Source organism: Helianthus annuus, chromosome 7, assembly GCF_002127325.2.
Source record: "Helianthus annuus cultivar XRQ/B chromosome 7, HanXRQr2.0-SUNRISE, whole genome shotgun sequence".
Taxonomy (NCBI): domain Eukaryota; kingdom Viridiplantae; phylum Streptophyta; class Magnoliopsida; order Asterales; family Asteraceae; genus Helianthus; species Helianthus annuus.
The window spans coordinates 126,278,932-126,297,632 of NC_035439.2; the positions used below are offsets into that span (position 1 = coordinate 126,278,932).

The 18,701-nt window shown below is 35.5% G+C and overlaps 1 protein-coding gene across 2 annotated transcripts; it reads left to right on the forward strand.

Annotated features, from left to right (window-relative positions):
• Positions 1-14,104: 14,104 nt before the first annotated feature.
• On the forward strand, positions 14,105-18,207 carry LOC110868519. 2 transcript variants are annotated; one of them, XM_022117699.1, is made up of 6 exons: positions 14,105-14,537; positions 15,899-15,984; positions 16,076-16,222; positions 16,755-16,878; positions 17,628-17,894; positions 18,056-18,207. In XM_022117699.1, exons 1-6 carry the CDS (start codon positions 14,465-14,467, stop codon positions 18,169-18,171), a joined length of 813 nt encoding a protein of 270 aa, XP_021973391.1. In that variant the 5' UTR covers positions 14,105-14,464; the 3' UTR covers positions 18,172-18,207. The 2 variants fall into 2 exon arrangements, with proteins under 2 accessions (XP_021973391.1, XP_021973392.1); XM_022117700.1 differs by having other exon boundaries at positions 15,932-15,984.
• The last annotated feature ends 494 nt before the right edge of the window (positions 18,208-18,701 follow it).

Consider the following 18,701-nt stretch of genomic DNA (forward strand, 5'->3'; position numbering starts at 1 on the left):
ACACCTGTCACATACGTTAAAATAAAAGTCAATACATATTATGTAAAGGTGAGTACACAAGTTTGATATAGCATATAGAGTTCGAATAGTTTACGCATAACCAAGCACGTACACAAGGGCAAACGATGCATGTAAATTATCAACATGGGACCATCGATACCAACGACTTCGGGTTGACTGTCCGAGACAGTTCGCAATACATGATTACCACCGTAATCCATGCAAGAAATTGTCCTTAGCAACCCCCGTGTGAACGGGTGCTGAGTCCAAACTATAGTACTACGTTGCTAAAGCAGGTAGATAGCACTCCACGTGTAAACATAATAAACAGCAATCATTTAGACAAGTAATACATGCAAGTAGGTTAGCGTTCAAATAGTTTGAGTTGTTTGTGAATTTGATAGAGAACGTATGTAACACCCAAAAGTGCTGAAAGCAAAAAGGGATCGAGTATACTCACAGTGATTGATCGTGGATTGAAGGGAGCACTGAGAATAGGTTAGCCTGAATAGTTCGATAACACAACGATGAGTAACGCGGAAAAAGTAAACAATGTACTTGAATCGAGTAGGCCATTCGATCGGACAGCAGTTCGATCGAGTGGGCTGTTCGATTGGTTTGAAAGTCCGTTCGAACATCCGTTCGATCGGCCGGCTGGCTCGATCGGCTGGTTCCTTCAAGTGGATTGTTTCTTCCTTTGATGTGAAGGATGTGTTTGTGTATGATGGTTTGTACTACCTCTCAGGTTGGCCGATCGAACAGCTGTTCGATCGGTTAGCCCAACCGATCGGTTAGCATTGCATCGTTTTCAAATATGTCACTCGATCGGCTGGCATGCTCGATCGGGTGACGTTCCAATGTTTCGAAAAGGTTAAGTGTTTTTGAAGTATAGTATCTCATGATTCGAGCAGTAATGATTACAATCGAGTGGCTTGATCGATCGAACAGTATCTCGTCAATACTACACTTTGTGAGTTGGTGGGTCTAAGTGCTAGTCGATCGGTTAGCCTAGCCGATCGGCTGGCATAGTCGTTCGGTTGGGCTGTTCGATCGAACAGCCTAGCCGTTCGGCCAGCTTCTCGATTCGGTTAACCTATCACTTAACACTTGGTTATTCCCGTTAATTGTTGGTGTTTTAGAGATATTTTGACTACGAGTTGAACCACAAAACTGAAGTCTCCATTTAGCCTACTGACTCGAGCAGGAATCACCCAAACTTGGTCAGAGACGGTTTGAAACCCAAGTTTAACGTTTAACCCGGAATCGGTATATCTCTCGGTTGAACCCGAATCTTGAACCATGTGTTTGTTTAGATTGATTTGCAAATCGGTTCAAGTCTCGTTTTCACCTTTTTGAGTGTAAAAGAGTTGAAAGATAGATGAAAACCCATCTTCCAATCCTTTTCCACCGTGAAATGTTAAGATCTTTGGAAGATTTTAGGTTATCGATGTGGAAATCGGTTAGATCTAGCTTATTCATGGTTGAATGAAGTCAAGAACATGAAGTTCTTGATGAACACCAAGAACACCATGATGACATCACTCAAGAACACCTAGATCTTGGTGATTTCATGGATGAAATTCAGATTTTGAAAGATAGAAAGATGGAGAATCGATTAATGAACAAAAACGTACAAGGATTAGAGCGAAATACTTACCGGTTTGAGAGAAATCTGAGATTTAGTGAGAAGAAGAGGCTGGTCGGTCAGAGCTTTTCCAAAAGTGGAAAGCTTGACAAAGACAGCCCTATTTATAGGCTTCCAAAAGAGGAAAGGTCAGCTGATCGAACAGCATCCCTGATCGAGCAGCTGTCCGATCGAACAGCCTGTTCGATCGGCTAGTCTGTTCGATCAGGTTGCCCTGTTCGATCGGCTAGCCTGTTCGATCAGGTTGCCCTGTTCGAACGGCTTGCCTAGTTTTGAGTGTTTCGCAACGATTTTCGATATTTCGAGTTCGATGAACGATGATTTGAGAATGATAGAATTCCTAATCAAATTACTTTTAGTCCTAACTACTATATCTAACATACAAGCATCCTTACAACCATTTCGGGTTCGATTTCGATTGAGTTTGATTCACCTTTGAGTCTTGATTGATTTGATTGATTCACCACACACTTTAACATAAAAGTAAACATGCACAAGTAACACGTAAGGCACACACACACGTATAAAAGCATTAAAATCCCCACACTTGAGCTTGATGATTGATTTGATTAGCTTGATTATTGATTGACTAGCTTTATTGCGTTGTTACTTCCTATTATTCACAGTCGATCGTTGATTCACAGTTCGATTATCGGTCGATTAGTTTGATTATACAACACTTACTCCAAATAATACGAAAATCAAAATGAAACTAAAATGAAATTAATCTTTATTAATCTTTAATTCCAATAACAGTCAACACTTGACTTTGACTTTTGGAAAACACGGGGTGTTACATACTAAGTGTGCGAAAACCTACTGGCACATCCACAGTAAGATTGTTTATCACATATTTACTTTACATTTCTTTAGCATGTTGTGATAGTCCACTGATGTACTATCATTTCCTCTTTTACGCAACAAAACTCATTTTTAAATTTTATCATGTTTTTTACTTTTTCAAATTTTCTAATGTTTTTGGATTTTCTGAATTTTTTCTACTCCCCCTAAAATGCAAACACATTAAAGAAATTTGAAAAAAATATCTAAGCTCTAGACACACTTGAACACAAAACAAACTGTACAAAACTTGACAACCAATATCAAATTGCATCAATTCGCCATTCACTAGCGCATAAACAATCAGAACTCCCCCTATCAACAAACTATTTTCCCATTTAGATTTCAAAACACTTAAGTTTGTTTTAATCAAAAATGGTTTTTCCGGAAAATAAGTTTGATTGATTTTACCACTTGTAGGAACGGGGATGTGGTTCATCATATTGTCTCTCAATAACTTGTAGGAAAATGCAAGTACAAATTAATGTCCTTGATTTACCATATGCAATCAAATCATCTACCCACTTGTAATTATAACCAACAAACATGAACAAAACCTCTTTACCGTTTGTATGATTGACGTTACCGAATAAAACTTAAGAAAGATGCCGATTCATGCTCCACGCTTACCAACCTGGGAGCTCCGGGAAGTCCTGAGACTTACTGTTCATAATATGTACCATCCCAGTCACAAACCAGGGATGGTTCAAACTTTTCTTTCTTTGTTTTCTTCTCATAAAATTCTTTAACCCCTTTGACTTTTCGATCAATCATCTTTCCAAAGATATGTTTTACCTTGGGGTTAAAGACCTTCTCAGCATCAAATTCCTGTTTATCATTATAAAATTGGTTAGAAATTTCAGTTTTACCAATTTTCTTTTTATAATTCTCAGCCCGAAGTGATGGAAACTCCTCATCATTCACAATCGGAACTGATTTTTCATCTTTTAAAATAGCTTCACAATTTGAAACAACTTGTGGCTCAAATGATTTTATGGAATCAGTTTCATCGCCCGAAGATAGCTCCTCTGATTTTGACCTATCAGAATCATCGCTAGAGCTTTCACCAGCATTCTTAACAACCCATTTCTGGTTGTCAGATTTTGGTTTCTTCTTATAAAACTTGTTCGAACTCTCACCAATTTCAAATGTAGAATCTTTAAACAATTTAGTTCTATCAATTGGTGCTTCGAACTCAACTACTCTTACTTTGAGTTTACGAGATACTCCCTGTTTTGATTGTATTGCCTTAGAACAATCTCGGGCAATATGTCCAACAGTGTTGCACCGGAAACAGGTTCTCGTATCTGTATCCTCCTTAGCCATCTTCTTCAATTCATCTTGCTTCTTTGCAAGGAATTCATTGTTAGACTGTCTCCAGAAATCTTTCTTTTCTTCTTCTTCTTCTTCTTCTTCAGATGACGTTCCTGAAACAAAAGACATTTTTGATTTAAAATCACGAACATATTTTTCATTTTTCTGTAGGAGTAAAACCTAACCCTTTCTTTTTGAAATTACCATTATGGTTTGATTTCTTGTGAAAACCTGAACCATAACTGTAATTCTTTTTCTTGTTCAATCTTTGTTGCACTCTTGAGGTGTAAGATCTTGGTTTTTCATTTAGACATAAGTCTTTTATTTCAGAAATATTAATTTCTGTGAGTTTAAAAACCTTGTTTATCAATTCAATTTTGACACCTCTTATTGGAAATTCCTCATCAGAATATAATTTGTCAGAATCATTCAAAGTGTATGCAACTTTGAACAATCCATCATCCAAATTAGATCTTGATAACAAAAGTTTTCTATCATAAACTATTTTGCCCTGTTTTTCTGTTTGACATGGAGTGCTTGACTCAGACGCGGACTCCGACTTTGACTCCTCTATTTCATCGTTTTCTAACACATGATCCACGACTTTCTTCATCAATTGAGATTGTTGATCAGTGTCAGATGATGTAAACACAACATCAATACTATTTGGTAGATTGACTGACGACTCCGACTCCCACTGTAAATTTGTTGCCTTTTTGACTCTTTCATCATTTGGGTATCTCGGCAAATATCCATTTTCCAGCGGGGGTGGACACTTGTTATAACTGACACCTTGTTTCTTACTAGAATCTTTCTTGTCAGTCTTTTTCTTCGTGTCATTCTTGTTCTTTTCCAAAGTCTTTTCATCAGCAATTTTTTCAGCTTCCTTTTCTTCAGTTACCTCATCATCTTCCCATGCCTTCATACTTTCAACCGTCGGATAAATCCTGTCAATGACATAAGAAGTACATGAGAAACTTTTTAACAAACGGTTGACTCTTTCAGTTTCAATTCTTTGCAGCTCAAGTTTTTGTTCCAAAGCAGCACACTTCTCGATGTAATTGTTCACAACTTTCTGTTTATCATGAAAGCTCCCTGAAGTGTCAGCAATGCTGTTGCTTGTTCTTCACTCGTTTGATTGTATTGGTTGATTGCTTTGTTCAGCACATCGTAAGATTCCTTCAAACTGTTCAAGTTGTAAATCAGTGTGCTGTTCTGCTTCTTTATAGCTTCACAGTTCTCACACTTCACTGGAATCTTTTTCGCATCAACTTCTTCCTCAACCTTGAATTTAGGAACTTCTTTCACTTTTTGTCTTCTTGTCACTGGAACATCTTCATCATCACTGCTCACTGGTGTCTTGATCTTTTTCTTTTTCTTCTTGGCTTTTTCATCTTCACTATCACTCTCAGCAATCAGCTTCATATCAGCTTTGAATTTTCTTGCCCAATACTCAGTATCATCATCACTATCACTTTCAACCTTTACCATGAAAGCAGTGTAAGCTCTAGTTTGATCAGGAATATAATCATCCCAAGTAAAATTTTCCCAGCTGAAACCCTCTGGTAACTTTTCATCTTCTTGATCAATCAAACAAGCTTTTGCATTATCTGGAATATATTTATCCCAATTGAATGAATTCTTTTCATCTGGATTAACCACACATGCTTTCTTTCCAGAATCTTCAATTATTGGTCTACCATGTGCAGTTTGTGCTTGATGTTGATGTTGTTGTGATGGTGATTGAGCAACCTGATGGTAAATGGCTTTTCTGTAGTAATCATTGTTGTTATTGAAAGGATTCTGAGCTCCACTTGCTTGGCGGTTAGTGCACTCCCTTTTGAAATGTCCTTTTTCCCTGCACCGAAAACAAGTGACTTTAGATTTATCGAAACCTAAAGTAGAAACATTTGCCTCACGAAGATCATCTCTCCCCGTGATCTGCTTGAATTTCTCAGCTTTTCTTAACACGCTAGCCAAACACCACTTTATGTCCATTAGCTCTATTTCTTCAGCATCTATCTGGTCGTAGTCTTCCTTGGTTAGCATTGGATTCCCGATACGACCTGCAACAAAACAACTATATGATTCCAAAACCATTCCTAATAAAGACATTTGGTTTTTAGCAACTTCCTCAGAATAATCTTGATCATTTTCAAGATTTAATACAATATTGCACTGAAGTTTCTTCCCATTTTTCGTTGCTGAAATGTTTGGATCAGAAGACGAAAATGATGTAAAACTTGTTTTGCTGCTTGATCCTTTAGATGAACTTTCAGATGAATTCTTGACACTGTAGGCAGTTTCAATTTTCGGAGATAGATTTGATGATTTCTCATTCACCCCTGCTTTATAGTATAATCCAATATCCTGTTCACCATCAAAATCTTTCATTCGAATAACTTTTCGTTGTTCCATTTCTTGAGCTTCGATCTTTTCAATGAACTTGCTGAGTGTCAAATTGCTAAAACCCTTCTTGTTTCTTAACATCATAAGATATGTGCCCCAAGTTTCATATGGCAAAGCATCAGCAAGTTTTTCGATCAACTCTTCATTGTTTTTCTCAATACTCAATCTCTTCATGTTAGCAAGCAAATTACAGTATCTTTCGATAATCTCTCTTGTACTTTCGTTCTTTAACCCACGAAACAAATCAAATTCTTTCTTTAGAAATGATTTCTTGCTTTTGACCATTTCTTCACTACCATGAAACTTTGACCTTAAAGCTTTCCAAATCGAATATGAAGTTCCATTGTGTTGCAAAGGCACCATAATATCCTCTTTCACTGCTTGTTGAAGAAGACTTAGCATCATTTTTTCATCTTTGTACTTCTTTCTAGCATCAGCACTTAGATCTTTTATCGGAACAGGCTCTTCATCATCATTCATCGGTCGAACATATTTTGTCTCGACACATTCCCAAGCATCTAGGTAATTAGCTTGTACCCAATTCTCAAAGCGACCTTCCCAACCTTTAAATTCTTCTATGTTCATGAGTTTGGGTGGTTTTTGCATTGTACCCGTTTCATTCTCGAGCATTGTATTTTGTGCAAAAGTGATCGGTGTAACCGGAGTAGCGAATGCGTTGAAAAATTCCTCGTCCATTTTTCGGATTTTAACAAATTATTACAACAGCCCTTATAAGCGGAACCACCAAAGCAGTTGTACACTGGAGCGAAACCACAAGGTACAAATAAGCGAAATATCAAATTGTTCAAACAAGCGAAACAAGTAAGACCAAATAAGCGGAACCACTAAATGATCACAAAAGCGGAACTCCTTCGTTCGAATAAGCGGAACTACTGAAATGTTCACTGAAGCGAAACTATTTGGACTTTTGAAGCGGAACGTCTGATCTTTGAAGCGGAACCTCCAAAATTTGAAGCGGAACCTCTTAGCTTTGAAGCGGAATCTCCTGAACTGATGTAACAATAAGCGAAACTACTTTGTTCTTTGAAGCGGAACTATGGGGTGTCCGTATAAGCGGAACCAACTCGGAAGCTAATTTGACCCATTTTTAATGTGAATTTTAATACCAAACTTTCCAGGGTTTGTCTATATACTGTTACGTACAATCCTTGAAATTTTGAGCTAATTTTGACCATTGAAAATTTCTGAACTGAAGAAAGAAAGTGTAGAAGTGAGAAAAACTTGATGAATTCCAGCTATTCTCTGCAGAACTCCTCCTCCTGAAGCTCTGATACCAATTGTAGGATCGTGTTTCGATCCGAACGAGTCGTTCAGAGGATATTCTATCAAATACATATGCGGAAAATAAGTATTTGACTTCGGAACAGCTAGCAAATCACTTTAAACTTCTACTTGTATTGATATCTGACAGTTTTACATTCAAATCTCGATCCGGCAGCACTTCGGTACGAGTTACAAGACTGTTACAAATGTTTCGCTTGTAACACTATATATAGTTGCTGAGATTTTGCTTGAATGTACATGACATTCAAGCGGAACCTTCAACTGACATTCAAGCGGAACCATATTGTGACACATAAGCGAAACCTTCTACCTATGTTACTACAAGCGAAACCTATTACAAACACTCATACAATTTCCTGTTTTCACGTAAAACGCACTCTGATCTAACACTCTAAGACTAAGACTCGATCCAAGACGATGTCTACAGATGTAGTGCACCAACAATCAAAGTTCCTTGCGATTATGGAACAAGGTCATTATTGCGATCTCGATTCCATCTCTTCGAAGTGGCGAAAGATGAATCCGGTCGTGAACCGATTTGCCGCGATATATAATAATTTATATACTAGTAATCGTCGTAGTGGGATGAGTGACGAAGATGTTTTTAAAGAGGCGATACGTAAATACGGAGATACGCATCGGGTCGTTTTCCCACACGTAAGGGCATGTGATGTTTTGCGAACAATAACAAGTGGGCGCCGATTACAAACGAGGTTGCAATGGCTAAATGAACAAAAACCTCGGAGACTGGAAGTTATAGTGCAGGGGGCTCGGACGCACGACGCCAAATAAATATAAACGACGAGCCCGAATTTGACGAAGAAGAGTACGAAGTTCGAGAGGAGGCACGTCCCCCGGGCAGGGACAAAGCCAAAAAGGCAGCGGTTGCAAAAAAACAAGCCGCAATGGGGGCGGTTCCAAATGGGATGTTATCATAATACAATACAGATAATGCAATTACGTTATAATAAACTAGCTTTGTATCAAGTCATACTAAAATTCTTTTATGAGTAAACTGTAATTTGCATCCTGTGCTTTGGGTCAAAAAGATGTCCGACTTCCTAATTCTTAAAAATTGCTCGCTAAGTCCTTAACGTCTCTATGTTGTTACAATTTAAGAATTAGGGAGTCAGGTGACACTCTGATAAGTACAGGGACGCAAATTACAGTTTACTCTTCTTTCGTTATAACTATGAGAAAAACATTTACATATGTTATATAAACCAAAAAACATACATAAAATTATTTCACAATCAAAGGATATAACACATATTTGCACCGGTGTTATCATGGAAAGTAAATCCGCTTTCATTGAAAACTGCTTTCTAAAAAAGCTTTTGTTTTCGAAACTATTTAGAACCTAATTTTTAAATACATTTGTGATTTGTATTTTTAAAAATTTGCACCGGAATAAAATTGTTTAGCTTAACGTGTTATCATGAAGAGAAACTGTTGGACTTTGAAGATTGTATTTTAACTTATTCAAGCAAGGATGATGGATCCTTTGGGTTTTGGCTTTCATCATCAGCAGATCTTATATAATCCAACATCGGCCCTGCCACTGTGGCACACCGATTAGGTAAACACTAGTTTATATAAGATATAGCAGGGATGAGCTTGGAAAATACCGGTATCGAAATTCGTTAAATATAGGTACCCATACTAAAAACGTTCGGTATGGTACTAATACCGGTATTTTTATGTAAAATACTGTTACCGTACCAAATCGGTACCGTATCGAAAACACTGGTACCGAAAACGGTAGAAAGTGGATTCCGAATCGATATTGAAAATATTCGATACGAAAAATTCAGTATTTCAAATTCTAATCCCTACTATATTACATAGTTTTACCTAAAATTTAAATTAAATTATTTTTTATTAATTTTTTGAGTAAATTACGTTTTTGACCCCTGTGGTTATATCACTTTTACTATATTAGCCTAAAATAAGATTTTTTTAACATATATGCCCCCATGGTCTCTATAACTAACTATTTTGGCCCTTGAGTCTTACCAAACCTCAAACTCTGGTTAATTATTAGTCACATGACTAGCACATGATGGATATTATGGTAATTTCTACTCCCCTTTAAATCTGTTCTATCTTCTTCTACCTTAGAAAACCCTAAACCAAAAACACAAACAAAACTTTGCCAACTCCTCAGTTATTCACATCTCAAACACACCTACACATGAAACACTCTCCTGTTCATCCTCTTCCTTCTCGATGAAGGCCAAGAGCCGACCGACGAGACCACCGGCGGCAAGCCAGCGACAGCTATCAGCGACCACACTTCTCCGACAACACCTACACCTCCCCCGTACCCTCGTTTTCCGGCGACAAAGATCGAAGAGAGAGAGAGGGCGACAAGATGATTAGGCACCGCCGCGACGGCAGTGGAGGCGACGGCGGTGGGTTGAGGCTTCTCCGATGAGATTCATGGTAAACACCCATCCCCCTTCCTCAGTTTCGTTTATTTTTTTCAGAAAAATTGATGATGATAGGTGGCAGTCTCCGTCCACCTAAAACCCGCCGGTGTTAGGGCAAAATCACCGCTCTCTACGCTACAACTTTCAAACTAATCATCATAACAACTTCACCGGAGACGAAGGTGTGATATGGGTTTGAAGATTTGAATTTGTTATTTTTTTTAATTATTTTTTGAAGTAGAGTTTTCTATAATTGTGGTTTAATTTGAAGTTTGTGAAAGTGCGATGAATTCGTTTACTGAATCTGTTTTTTTTTCTTAATTGTATTTTGAGTTGAAGATATTGTTTTAGATTGATGTGAAATTAATGAATGTCAGTTGTGGATTGGTGTTTTTGTTATAGTAGGATTTGAGATTGAAGATTAAGTGATAATTTGTTAATCTGAAATGATTTTGAGCTTCTGGTAGTACGTGAAATAAGTGTGGGAAATGAATATATGTTAAAGATCTGGAAATTTAATTGAAGATCTGGGGATGATGATGATGGTTGAAGGCGGTCATGTTCTTGAAGATCTGGGTTTGAAGATGATGTGTTCTTGAAGATGATGATGTGTTTTTGAAGATCTAGGTTAGTAAATGATGATGTTTTTGAAGATCTGGGTTAGATTTAAAGAGGAGGAGAAATTACCATAATACCCATCATGTGCCAGTCATGTGACTAATAATTAACCAGAGTTTGGGGTTTGGTTACACTCAAGGACCAAAATAGTTAGTTATAGAGACCATGAAGGCACATATGTTAAAAAAAATCTTATTTTAAACTAATATACTAAAAGTGATATAACTAAAGGGGCCAAAAACGTAATTTACTCTGATTTTTTTTTGAGAAGTGGATATATAGATACTAGGTTAGAACCCCGTGTATTACACGGGTTGAATAAATGTATTTTTATATAACAAATAATATAAAAAAATATATATATATCTTTAAAAATCTTGTTTATTATACGGATTGAATAAATATAATTTTATTTATCAAATAATAAAACAATATATAATTAAAAATCTCGTTTATGGGTTGAATAAATGTAATTTTATGTATTAAATAATAAAAAATGTTGTATTTTTAGAAATCCCGTGTATTGTACGGGTTGAGATAATGAAAAAAGTTACATTTTTAAGAATCTCATGTGTTATACGGGTTGAGCACATGTAATTTTATATATCGAACAATAAAAAGTTATATCTTTATAAACTCTATGTATTATATGGATTGAATAAATCTAATTTTATATACTACATAATAAAAAAAGTTATATTTTTAAAAACCCCGTGTATTACACGAGTTGCATAAATGTAATTTTGTATGGTAAAAAATAAATATGTTATATCTTTAAAAAAACACATTTATTATACAGGTTAAATGAATTTAATAAAAAAATATATCTGGTGACTACTTTTCTTGGTGTACGTAATCATTTTTTCACATGATTTGCCTCCTAGGATTTTTTTTGACTTATTAACATTAATTAATTTTACCTAAGTTATTTCTAATCTCTATATTCTTAATGATATTTCCCTAACAACTTATCCATCTTTTTTCGTTAAATTTTCGTTATTAACTATTTAATATTTTATTTACTTAACTCGTGTAATACACGGGGTTATAACTTAGTTTTGATTATATTTCTAAAGTGTATTTTTATTTTAAGTTCCACTGTCTAATCCATCAACATAAAAAATATATTATAGTAACACTATGGTCTTATGTTGTTCATGTAATCCAATGCTTTATCGTCCTTTAGAGAAATTATTATTATTATTATTATTATTATTATTATTATTAAATCTGATAAATATTTTAAAATATTAGATTAATACCTATACGAATTGTTTATATTTATACTAGGTTAGAACCCCGTGTATTACACGGGTTGAATAAAAGTAATTTATATACTAAGTAATAAAAAAGGTTATATCTTAAAAAAAACATATGTATTACAGAGATGAATTTACCATTATATTACATGGATAAATAAATATAATGTAATTGGTTAAAACATGTAGGCATCATAATATAAACATAAAAATTAGACTTTGATATACTATTTGCTTATTATAACATTTTATTTTATTTTTTATTTATTCTAAGGTTAAATTGTTAAATAAATTTGAATGCCAAATGAATTATCATTAAACGTCAAGTTAATTATGAACGTCTAACTCTAGTTTTATATATGTTTGATACGAAATGTCAAGTTAATTAAGAACGTCTAACTCTAGTTTTATATTATGTATATTATTTTGTTATATGTGATTATTTATGTATTTTATTGTTACTTGTATTTTCATTTATAGTTTTAATTAAGAAAAAGATTATTTATGCTTATTTTGTTATTACTTAAATATGTTCAATTATAATTTTAATTTAAAAAATAAGGTTATTTATGCTTATTTTGTGGTTACTTAAATACGGTTCTTGCAACATAGTATTAGTTTTAGTATTGTGTAATAAAGCAAAGGCATGAGAAATTATAAATAAAAAACAAAAGGGTAAAAGAATACAAGAAGGTGAGGATGCATATAATAATTTAAATTATTATTATGTAATAAGAAAGAGTGAAATAAAAAAAAATGTGATTCTATTTATTTTCTTCTAAATCAACAACTAAAACAGGGAATTATTTTTTTTATTCTTAATTAAGTTGAACCATTATCATTGGTCCAATTCAATCTAACATTAAATCAAAATTACCTACTATTGTAAAATTAGGATACAATATCCGAAATTTAATCATAATACCCAATATTTATTAGTGATAATTGATTTATTAAATTTGGTATATTAATAATAAATTTGTTTGACTAAATAGATTCTTGGATTAAAGGTGGGTGTATATACGATTTAGGTTGTGTTTGTTTTTGCTTAAAGTGTCTTCAAAGGGCTTATGTATGCGGGCGGGCAGACATAAGTGGTTAAAGACTGTTTGTTTTTTAAAAAAAAAGAAGACCTGAAAGGGGTCTTTATTTGCTTAAAAAAAGCTATGGAATATTGCTTCAAGATCTTCACACACATCTTCACACACCACCAACCCTTCTTCTTCTTCTTCCTGCCACCACCACCTCCGCCACCACCACCGCAGAGAGAGAGAGAGAGAGAGAGATCTGTGAGAGAGAGAGAGCTGTGAGAGAGAGAGAGAGAGAGCTGTGAGAGAGAGAGAGAGAGAGCTGTGAGGGAGAGAGACCGTAGAGAGAGAGAGAGAGATCTGTGAGAGAGAGAGAGAGAGAGAGCTGTGAGAGAGATAGAGCTGTGAGAGAGAGAGAGAGAGGTGGTTCCGTGACGGTGGTTCCGATCTATTGCTCGTTTGTAGTCTGCGAACGATGACGGTCTAGGGTTTGTTACAGGGGGCTAGGGTTTGAACGATGACGGCAGGAGACAGAGAGAGAGAGAACGATGAGAACGATGACGGCGGTGGTTCGATCTGACGGCGGTGGTGGTGGTTTCGCGGCAGGAGACAGGGGGTTAGGGTTTGCGGTGGGTTCTTGGAGTGGGGGCTAGGGTTTGCGGTGGTTGTTGGTTGTGGTGGTGGCAGGTGGACGGTGGAGGAGTGGTGGCGGACGATTGTGATGGTGGTGGTGAAGGTGGTGGTGGTTGTAGAGAGAGAGAGAGTGTTTGTAGAGAGAGAGAGCAGAGAAAACTCTTGTGTGTGTTGGGTGTGTGTGAAGTTGTTTTTGAAGAAAAAAAAAACAAACCCTCTTCTCCTTGTAGACTGCAGACATTTGGGCCACATCTTCTCTTGCAGATGCCTGCAGATGTGGTCCGCAGACTACAGACATTTTACATCTGAAAAAACAAACAGCACCTTAGCCACATTTACATGTGTAAACATATAGTTGATAAATATTTGCCTATTAAAAAAATCATTATATGAGTTAAGAGTTTATCTATAATTAATTAGAAGAGATTAAACTAAAATTATAATTATCTATAAGAGATGGCTGACAAGTGTCCCTAAAGTGGTTTCTTTTATTATATAGTATAGATTAAATTTAATTTTATAATTATCTTTTAATTGATGGCTTCAATGAATGACATGTGTCCCTTTATTGGTTTTTTTATTATATAGTATAGATTCGTAGGCGGTTGCTGACGTGGATATTATCATACATTTCCATCACCATCTTCTTCCCCAATACATCCCTGCAAATTTCCATAACCGATAGTATCTCCAATTCTTCATACCATTCTGTTAACCATTCAATAATCTCACTATAATAAACTCAACACTACAATTGCTCCATCAGTGTGATGAATTCAATCCTTTGCTTAACAATCTACAATTTGTTTGTTGTTCCACCGATTAACTAGGTTAAAAATTGATAAAATGGCTGGAGAAATCTAGCTAGAAGAAAGCGGTTCTGTAAACCCTAGCGATACGGATCCTCTACTTCAGAATCACCAAAATGTTGCCTCTGATTCACCAGAATTCACAGCCGTTGCTGTTTTGGATTCAAGTGAGATGAAGTGTGAAGACGTTGAAGCTGGATCGGTTGCCACGTGTCGTATTTGTCTTGAATGCGACGGAGAAGAAGGTTGATCTTATGTTTTTCAGTAATTATAAAGTTTAATTTGTTCATATGTTGTATTCATATAATTTGTATATTTGATATGTTATTTAACCATAATCTGCTTCAACTGCTTGTGTATGTAATATGTGTTTTCTCTGATTGATGTACTTGTGATTGTGTGATTGAAATCATTTAGAGTTACCTGCTGCATACATAGTGTATTAAGGTTGCTCTAGGGAGGGATCTGCATTGGTTATTTGATCGTCGTTTCTATTGATTCGTGTCATAATTGTTGATTGCGTCATGTGATCGATGAAAAATGACCTGAGCTTTGTTGGAAATAGCGAACCTGTATCCGCACATAGGTGTATATGGAAGATCTAAGTTGACAAGTTAGTTAAGCTTAGATTAGTTTCCGTGCAATGTTATAATTAGTTATGACAATCTCTTGACTAGCAAGTTAGGGTTAGTAGATATAAACCGTGTTAGGGTTTGACACTGTAATCAACTTTTTGAGAAGTTTTACTGATCTAATAAACGTTTGGGGGTTATCCAAATAATTGTTTTGTGTTTGTTTGATACCGATTCGCCACTTTGACTTTTGATTGTTATTAATTTGTTAATTCCCTATATATTAAAATTTTCCCTTGAATTCACATGGTAGAATGCTGATTGTATAACTTCCGAAAACTCAGTTGTTAGCCTGCAGATGAAAATGGTAATGCAGTCATGTAAAAACAAGACTCACTTAACTGAAAGTACCTTGAGTTTTCCGTGAAAAGTATATGATTATGTTGCAGCTAATTGGCTGTGAATGTGATGTGGTGATGCAAGTATAATAAGTTGAGAGAGAGAGATACAATACCTTCACCTTAACTTATTAATGGCTACTCAGTACTTGTTTTGCTAGTCATGGTCTTTTGAGTAAGATTCATACAAAGAAGGTTCAAAGGGTATTGGGATACTACATTTTGTGACCGCATTGGCAGTTTTAATAATTGTGTTTTAAAGCTAAATATGCCGACTTGATGATTGATCACAGAAGATCTTCCCCAGAAAATGCTAAGAGTATGTTTATTTCCTTGGAAACTGCATTAGCTATTTCTCATTTATGTTTTTAATCATGCTGCTAGCATTTTAGATGTTTGTAAAGATGTAAAAAAAGTAATAAACATTTGTCTCAATAGCGTGTGCTTTCGACCTAAGAATCCGACAAAGTTTACTTCAACAACACGTTGAATGCTGACGGCGTAATTAATTCCATATCAGGATAGTGGTGTTGGTATCTATTCTTTTGTGCTTTTAATTTCTGACATTTATGGTAAGAATTAGATCCGATTAAGTTATTACGTTGTCATAAATTATTTTTCTTTCTTTTACCATAGATGATAATCTGATATCTCCATGCATGTGTAAAGGCACCCAGCAGTTTGTGCATCGTTTATGCCTTGATCATTGGCGATCTGTTAAGGTAAGGCCTACTGATATCCATGATGTCTTTCAGGAACAGTATATTATAAGCCATTCCAGTTTTTAAAGTTTTTACGTGTTACTTGTAATAGGAAGGGTTTGCCTTTTCTCATTGCACAACTTGCAAAGCTCAGTTTCACCTTCAAGTTGTTGTGCTAAAAGACAACTCCTGGAGGAAGATAAAATTCAGGCTATTTGTTGCAAGGGATGTTTTCCTTGTATTTCTGGTTGTACAAACGGTGAGAACTTTTATTAAAAGAAAACAACTAGCAAGCAGCTAGATAAAATAAAGAAAACACATATACATATAACTTGAAATTGAAATCACGCCATGAGTTCCAATCTAAACGGTGCATATTTGCCATGTGTTTGAGCCAAAGAAACGTTTGCCTTGAATATCTCTATAATCACCTCCATTTTTGTGAACGATCATTAAAGACCTTCTCATTGTAGCTTACCATATCGATCATAGATTGCCGTAAGAACCAACAGAAGGATTTTTTTTTGTTGACCGATGCATGCATGATAGATTTGGTGATTTCAAGTAATGATGCAATCGACCCGGAAGCGTTATCTGAATTTTCTGATGTGGATAAAGTTATTACGAGTTATATTTTGTGATAACCAAGGAACACCATCATCCTAATGTATAATGGCCCTTCTTCTATGCTATAAATGTATTACGATTATCATCTTAAATGCAGTTTGTGCATCTTTATACACCTTACTACTATTGGCCGTTATAAGTAATCAAACGTCTAACTCATACAGGCGATTGGGCTGATGGGAGGTCTTGCATACATTGTGGACAAAGATGGGTCTTTCAGAACTTCTATTAATGACAACTGGGAACATATATTGTCAATGCATCCTATACCATTCTACCATTGCATAGGTACATTTTTCTTTATATGCAAACATACAACCGTGTGTGCTAAATATAGTAGGAAACTTAAAGTAGTGAGATTATTTAGTGCTCATGTCAATAGTTAGGTTGTCTTTTTTTTTAAATGTATCCCATCGCATTCTTTAAAAGGACGGTAATAAAAAGGTCAAATACATTATAACGCATGACATCCATTCATGCTTGGATTATTATTTTGGGGATACGTGGATATAGACTTTGATCAGTGATGAATCTAGGATTCAAAGCCACATGTGTTACTTTGTATAGTTACCATCTAACATGTCTTTCTCAGTATATGACGCTGCAAAAATCACTCTTTTTATCAACTTGATGAGAATGTGGATGACAAAATAGCCTCTCATGTCTGGGATCTTTTTTTCGGGTTGTGTAAATGATTATACAAGTGTTTTTAGACATAAATGTAGACAGATAATTGTTGCATCTTCAGAAGGGAATTTCTTCTCCACTTTTCTACTGCCGTTGTGTTGTCGATCCTAACCAACCCATGAATGGGCACATCCCATGAATCAGCTTATAAAAAAATGATATTAATAAATATAACTTGTAAGAAAGTTCACTGGGATGCAGTAAAGGACATTTTATGATCAGGTCGGTTCAGGTCTTTTTCATTTTTTAACGGGTAACATAAAGATCTAGAAAAGAAATGGTGGAAATTCTCACAAAGCATATATTTAATGCACACAGCCTTCTCAATCAGTTAAAATTTACTTTTACAGGGGTCCTTTTCTTCTTTGTGCTGATTGGGTTTTTCGGGCTGCTTCTGCATTGTTCATCTTTCAACAATGATCCGCGTATGGCTGGCTGCCAGAACTGTGTGTACTGTTTTCCTTCCTCGATGGAAGCATGTTTTGGTCTTGTTATCGTTTTTGTGGTTATTTTTGTCATTCTTGGTATTGCCTACGGCTTTCTTGCTGCTACCATGGCTATCCAAAGAATTTGGCAAAAGACACTACCACATCCTCACCAAAAGAGAACTAACACAGGTATCTATTATCACTCTCGTTGTCTTTTTGGTAGGTTGCTATGCTCTATCTAAAACGGGTCAAACAGGTAAAATATAATAAATATGTTAGCTGGAAAGGAAACGAGTCAAACGTGCTGAAATAAGAACTTAGATTGTTTCCATTTTTTTCAACTCGTGTAGGAGTATGTGGTGGAGGATCTTCATGGTCGTTATACCCCTCCAAAACTCGATCGCGAACATATGCAGCGCCTAAAGATGCTCAAGCTTTTGTAATTTCTCATGGAAATGCGGGTTAAATACCAGATATATAATAATAGGAACACTTCTTGAAATATGTGTGCTTATATATGAAGCTATATAGGTCGAGTCTATTAACGCATATATATGAAATGTAGGAAACCGGGTCAAACGAACTCCGATTGAGCTCATTCCAGCGCCGTTGTAACCAGCTCGTCGAAACCTAACAAGAAACCCTAAACCCTAAACCCAAATTCTAAACCCTAAAGCTAAACCATAAAATCTAAACTATAAACCCTAAGAGCTAAACCCTAAAGGCTAAAACATAAGCTAAACCCTAAGGTTAAATCCTAAACACTAAACCCTAAATACTAATGCTAACCCCTAAAGCTAAACACTAAAAGACAAATTATAAACCCTAAAAACTAAACCATATATATATATAGAAAATATATATCGTACATTACGGCTTAACGTACTTCACGTACAACAACGTGCGTGATTTGTTCTATAACATGCGTGATTAATGTTTTCAATATGCGTGATTATTGTGTTTCAACATGCGTGATTTTGGATTTTTGAATTATAA

Coding starts and splice junctions, on each gene's coding strand:
- LOC110868519 (XM_022117699.1), top strand. CDS start 14,465: ATGAAGTGTGAAGACGTTGAAGCTGGATCGGTTGCCACGTGTCGTATT. Junction 14,538..15,898: donor TGAATGCGACGGAGAAGAAG/GTTGATCTTATG, acceptor CTTTTACCATAG/ATGATAATCTGATATCTCCA. Junction 16,879..17,627: donor ACCATTCTACCATTGCATAG/GTACATTTTTCT, acceptor TTACTTTTACAG/GGGTCCTTTTCTTCTTTGTG.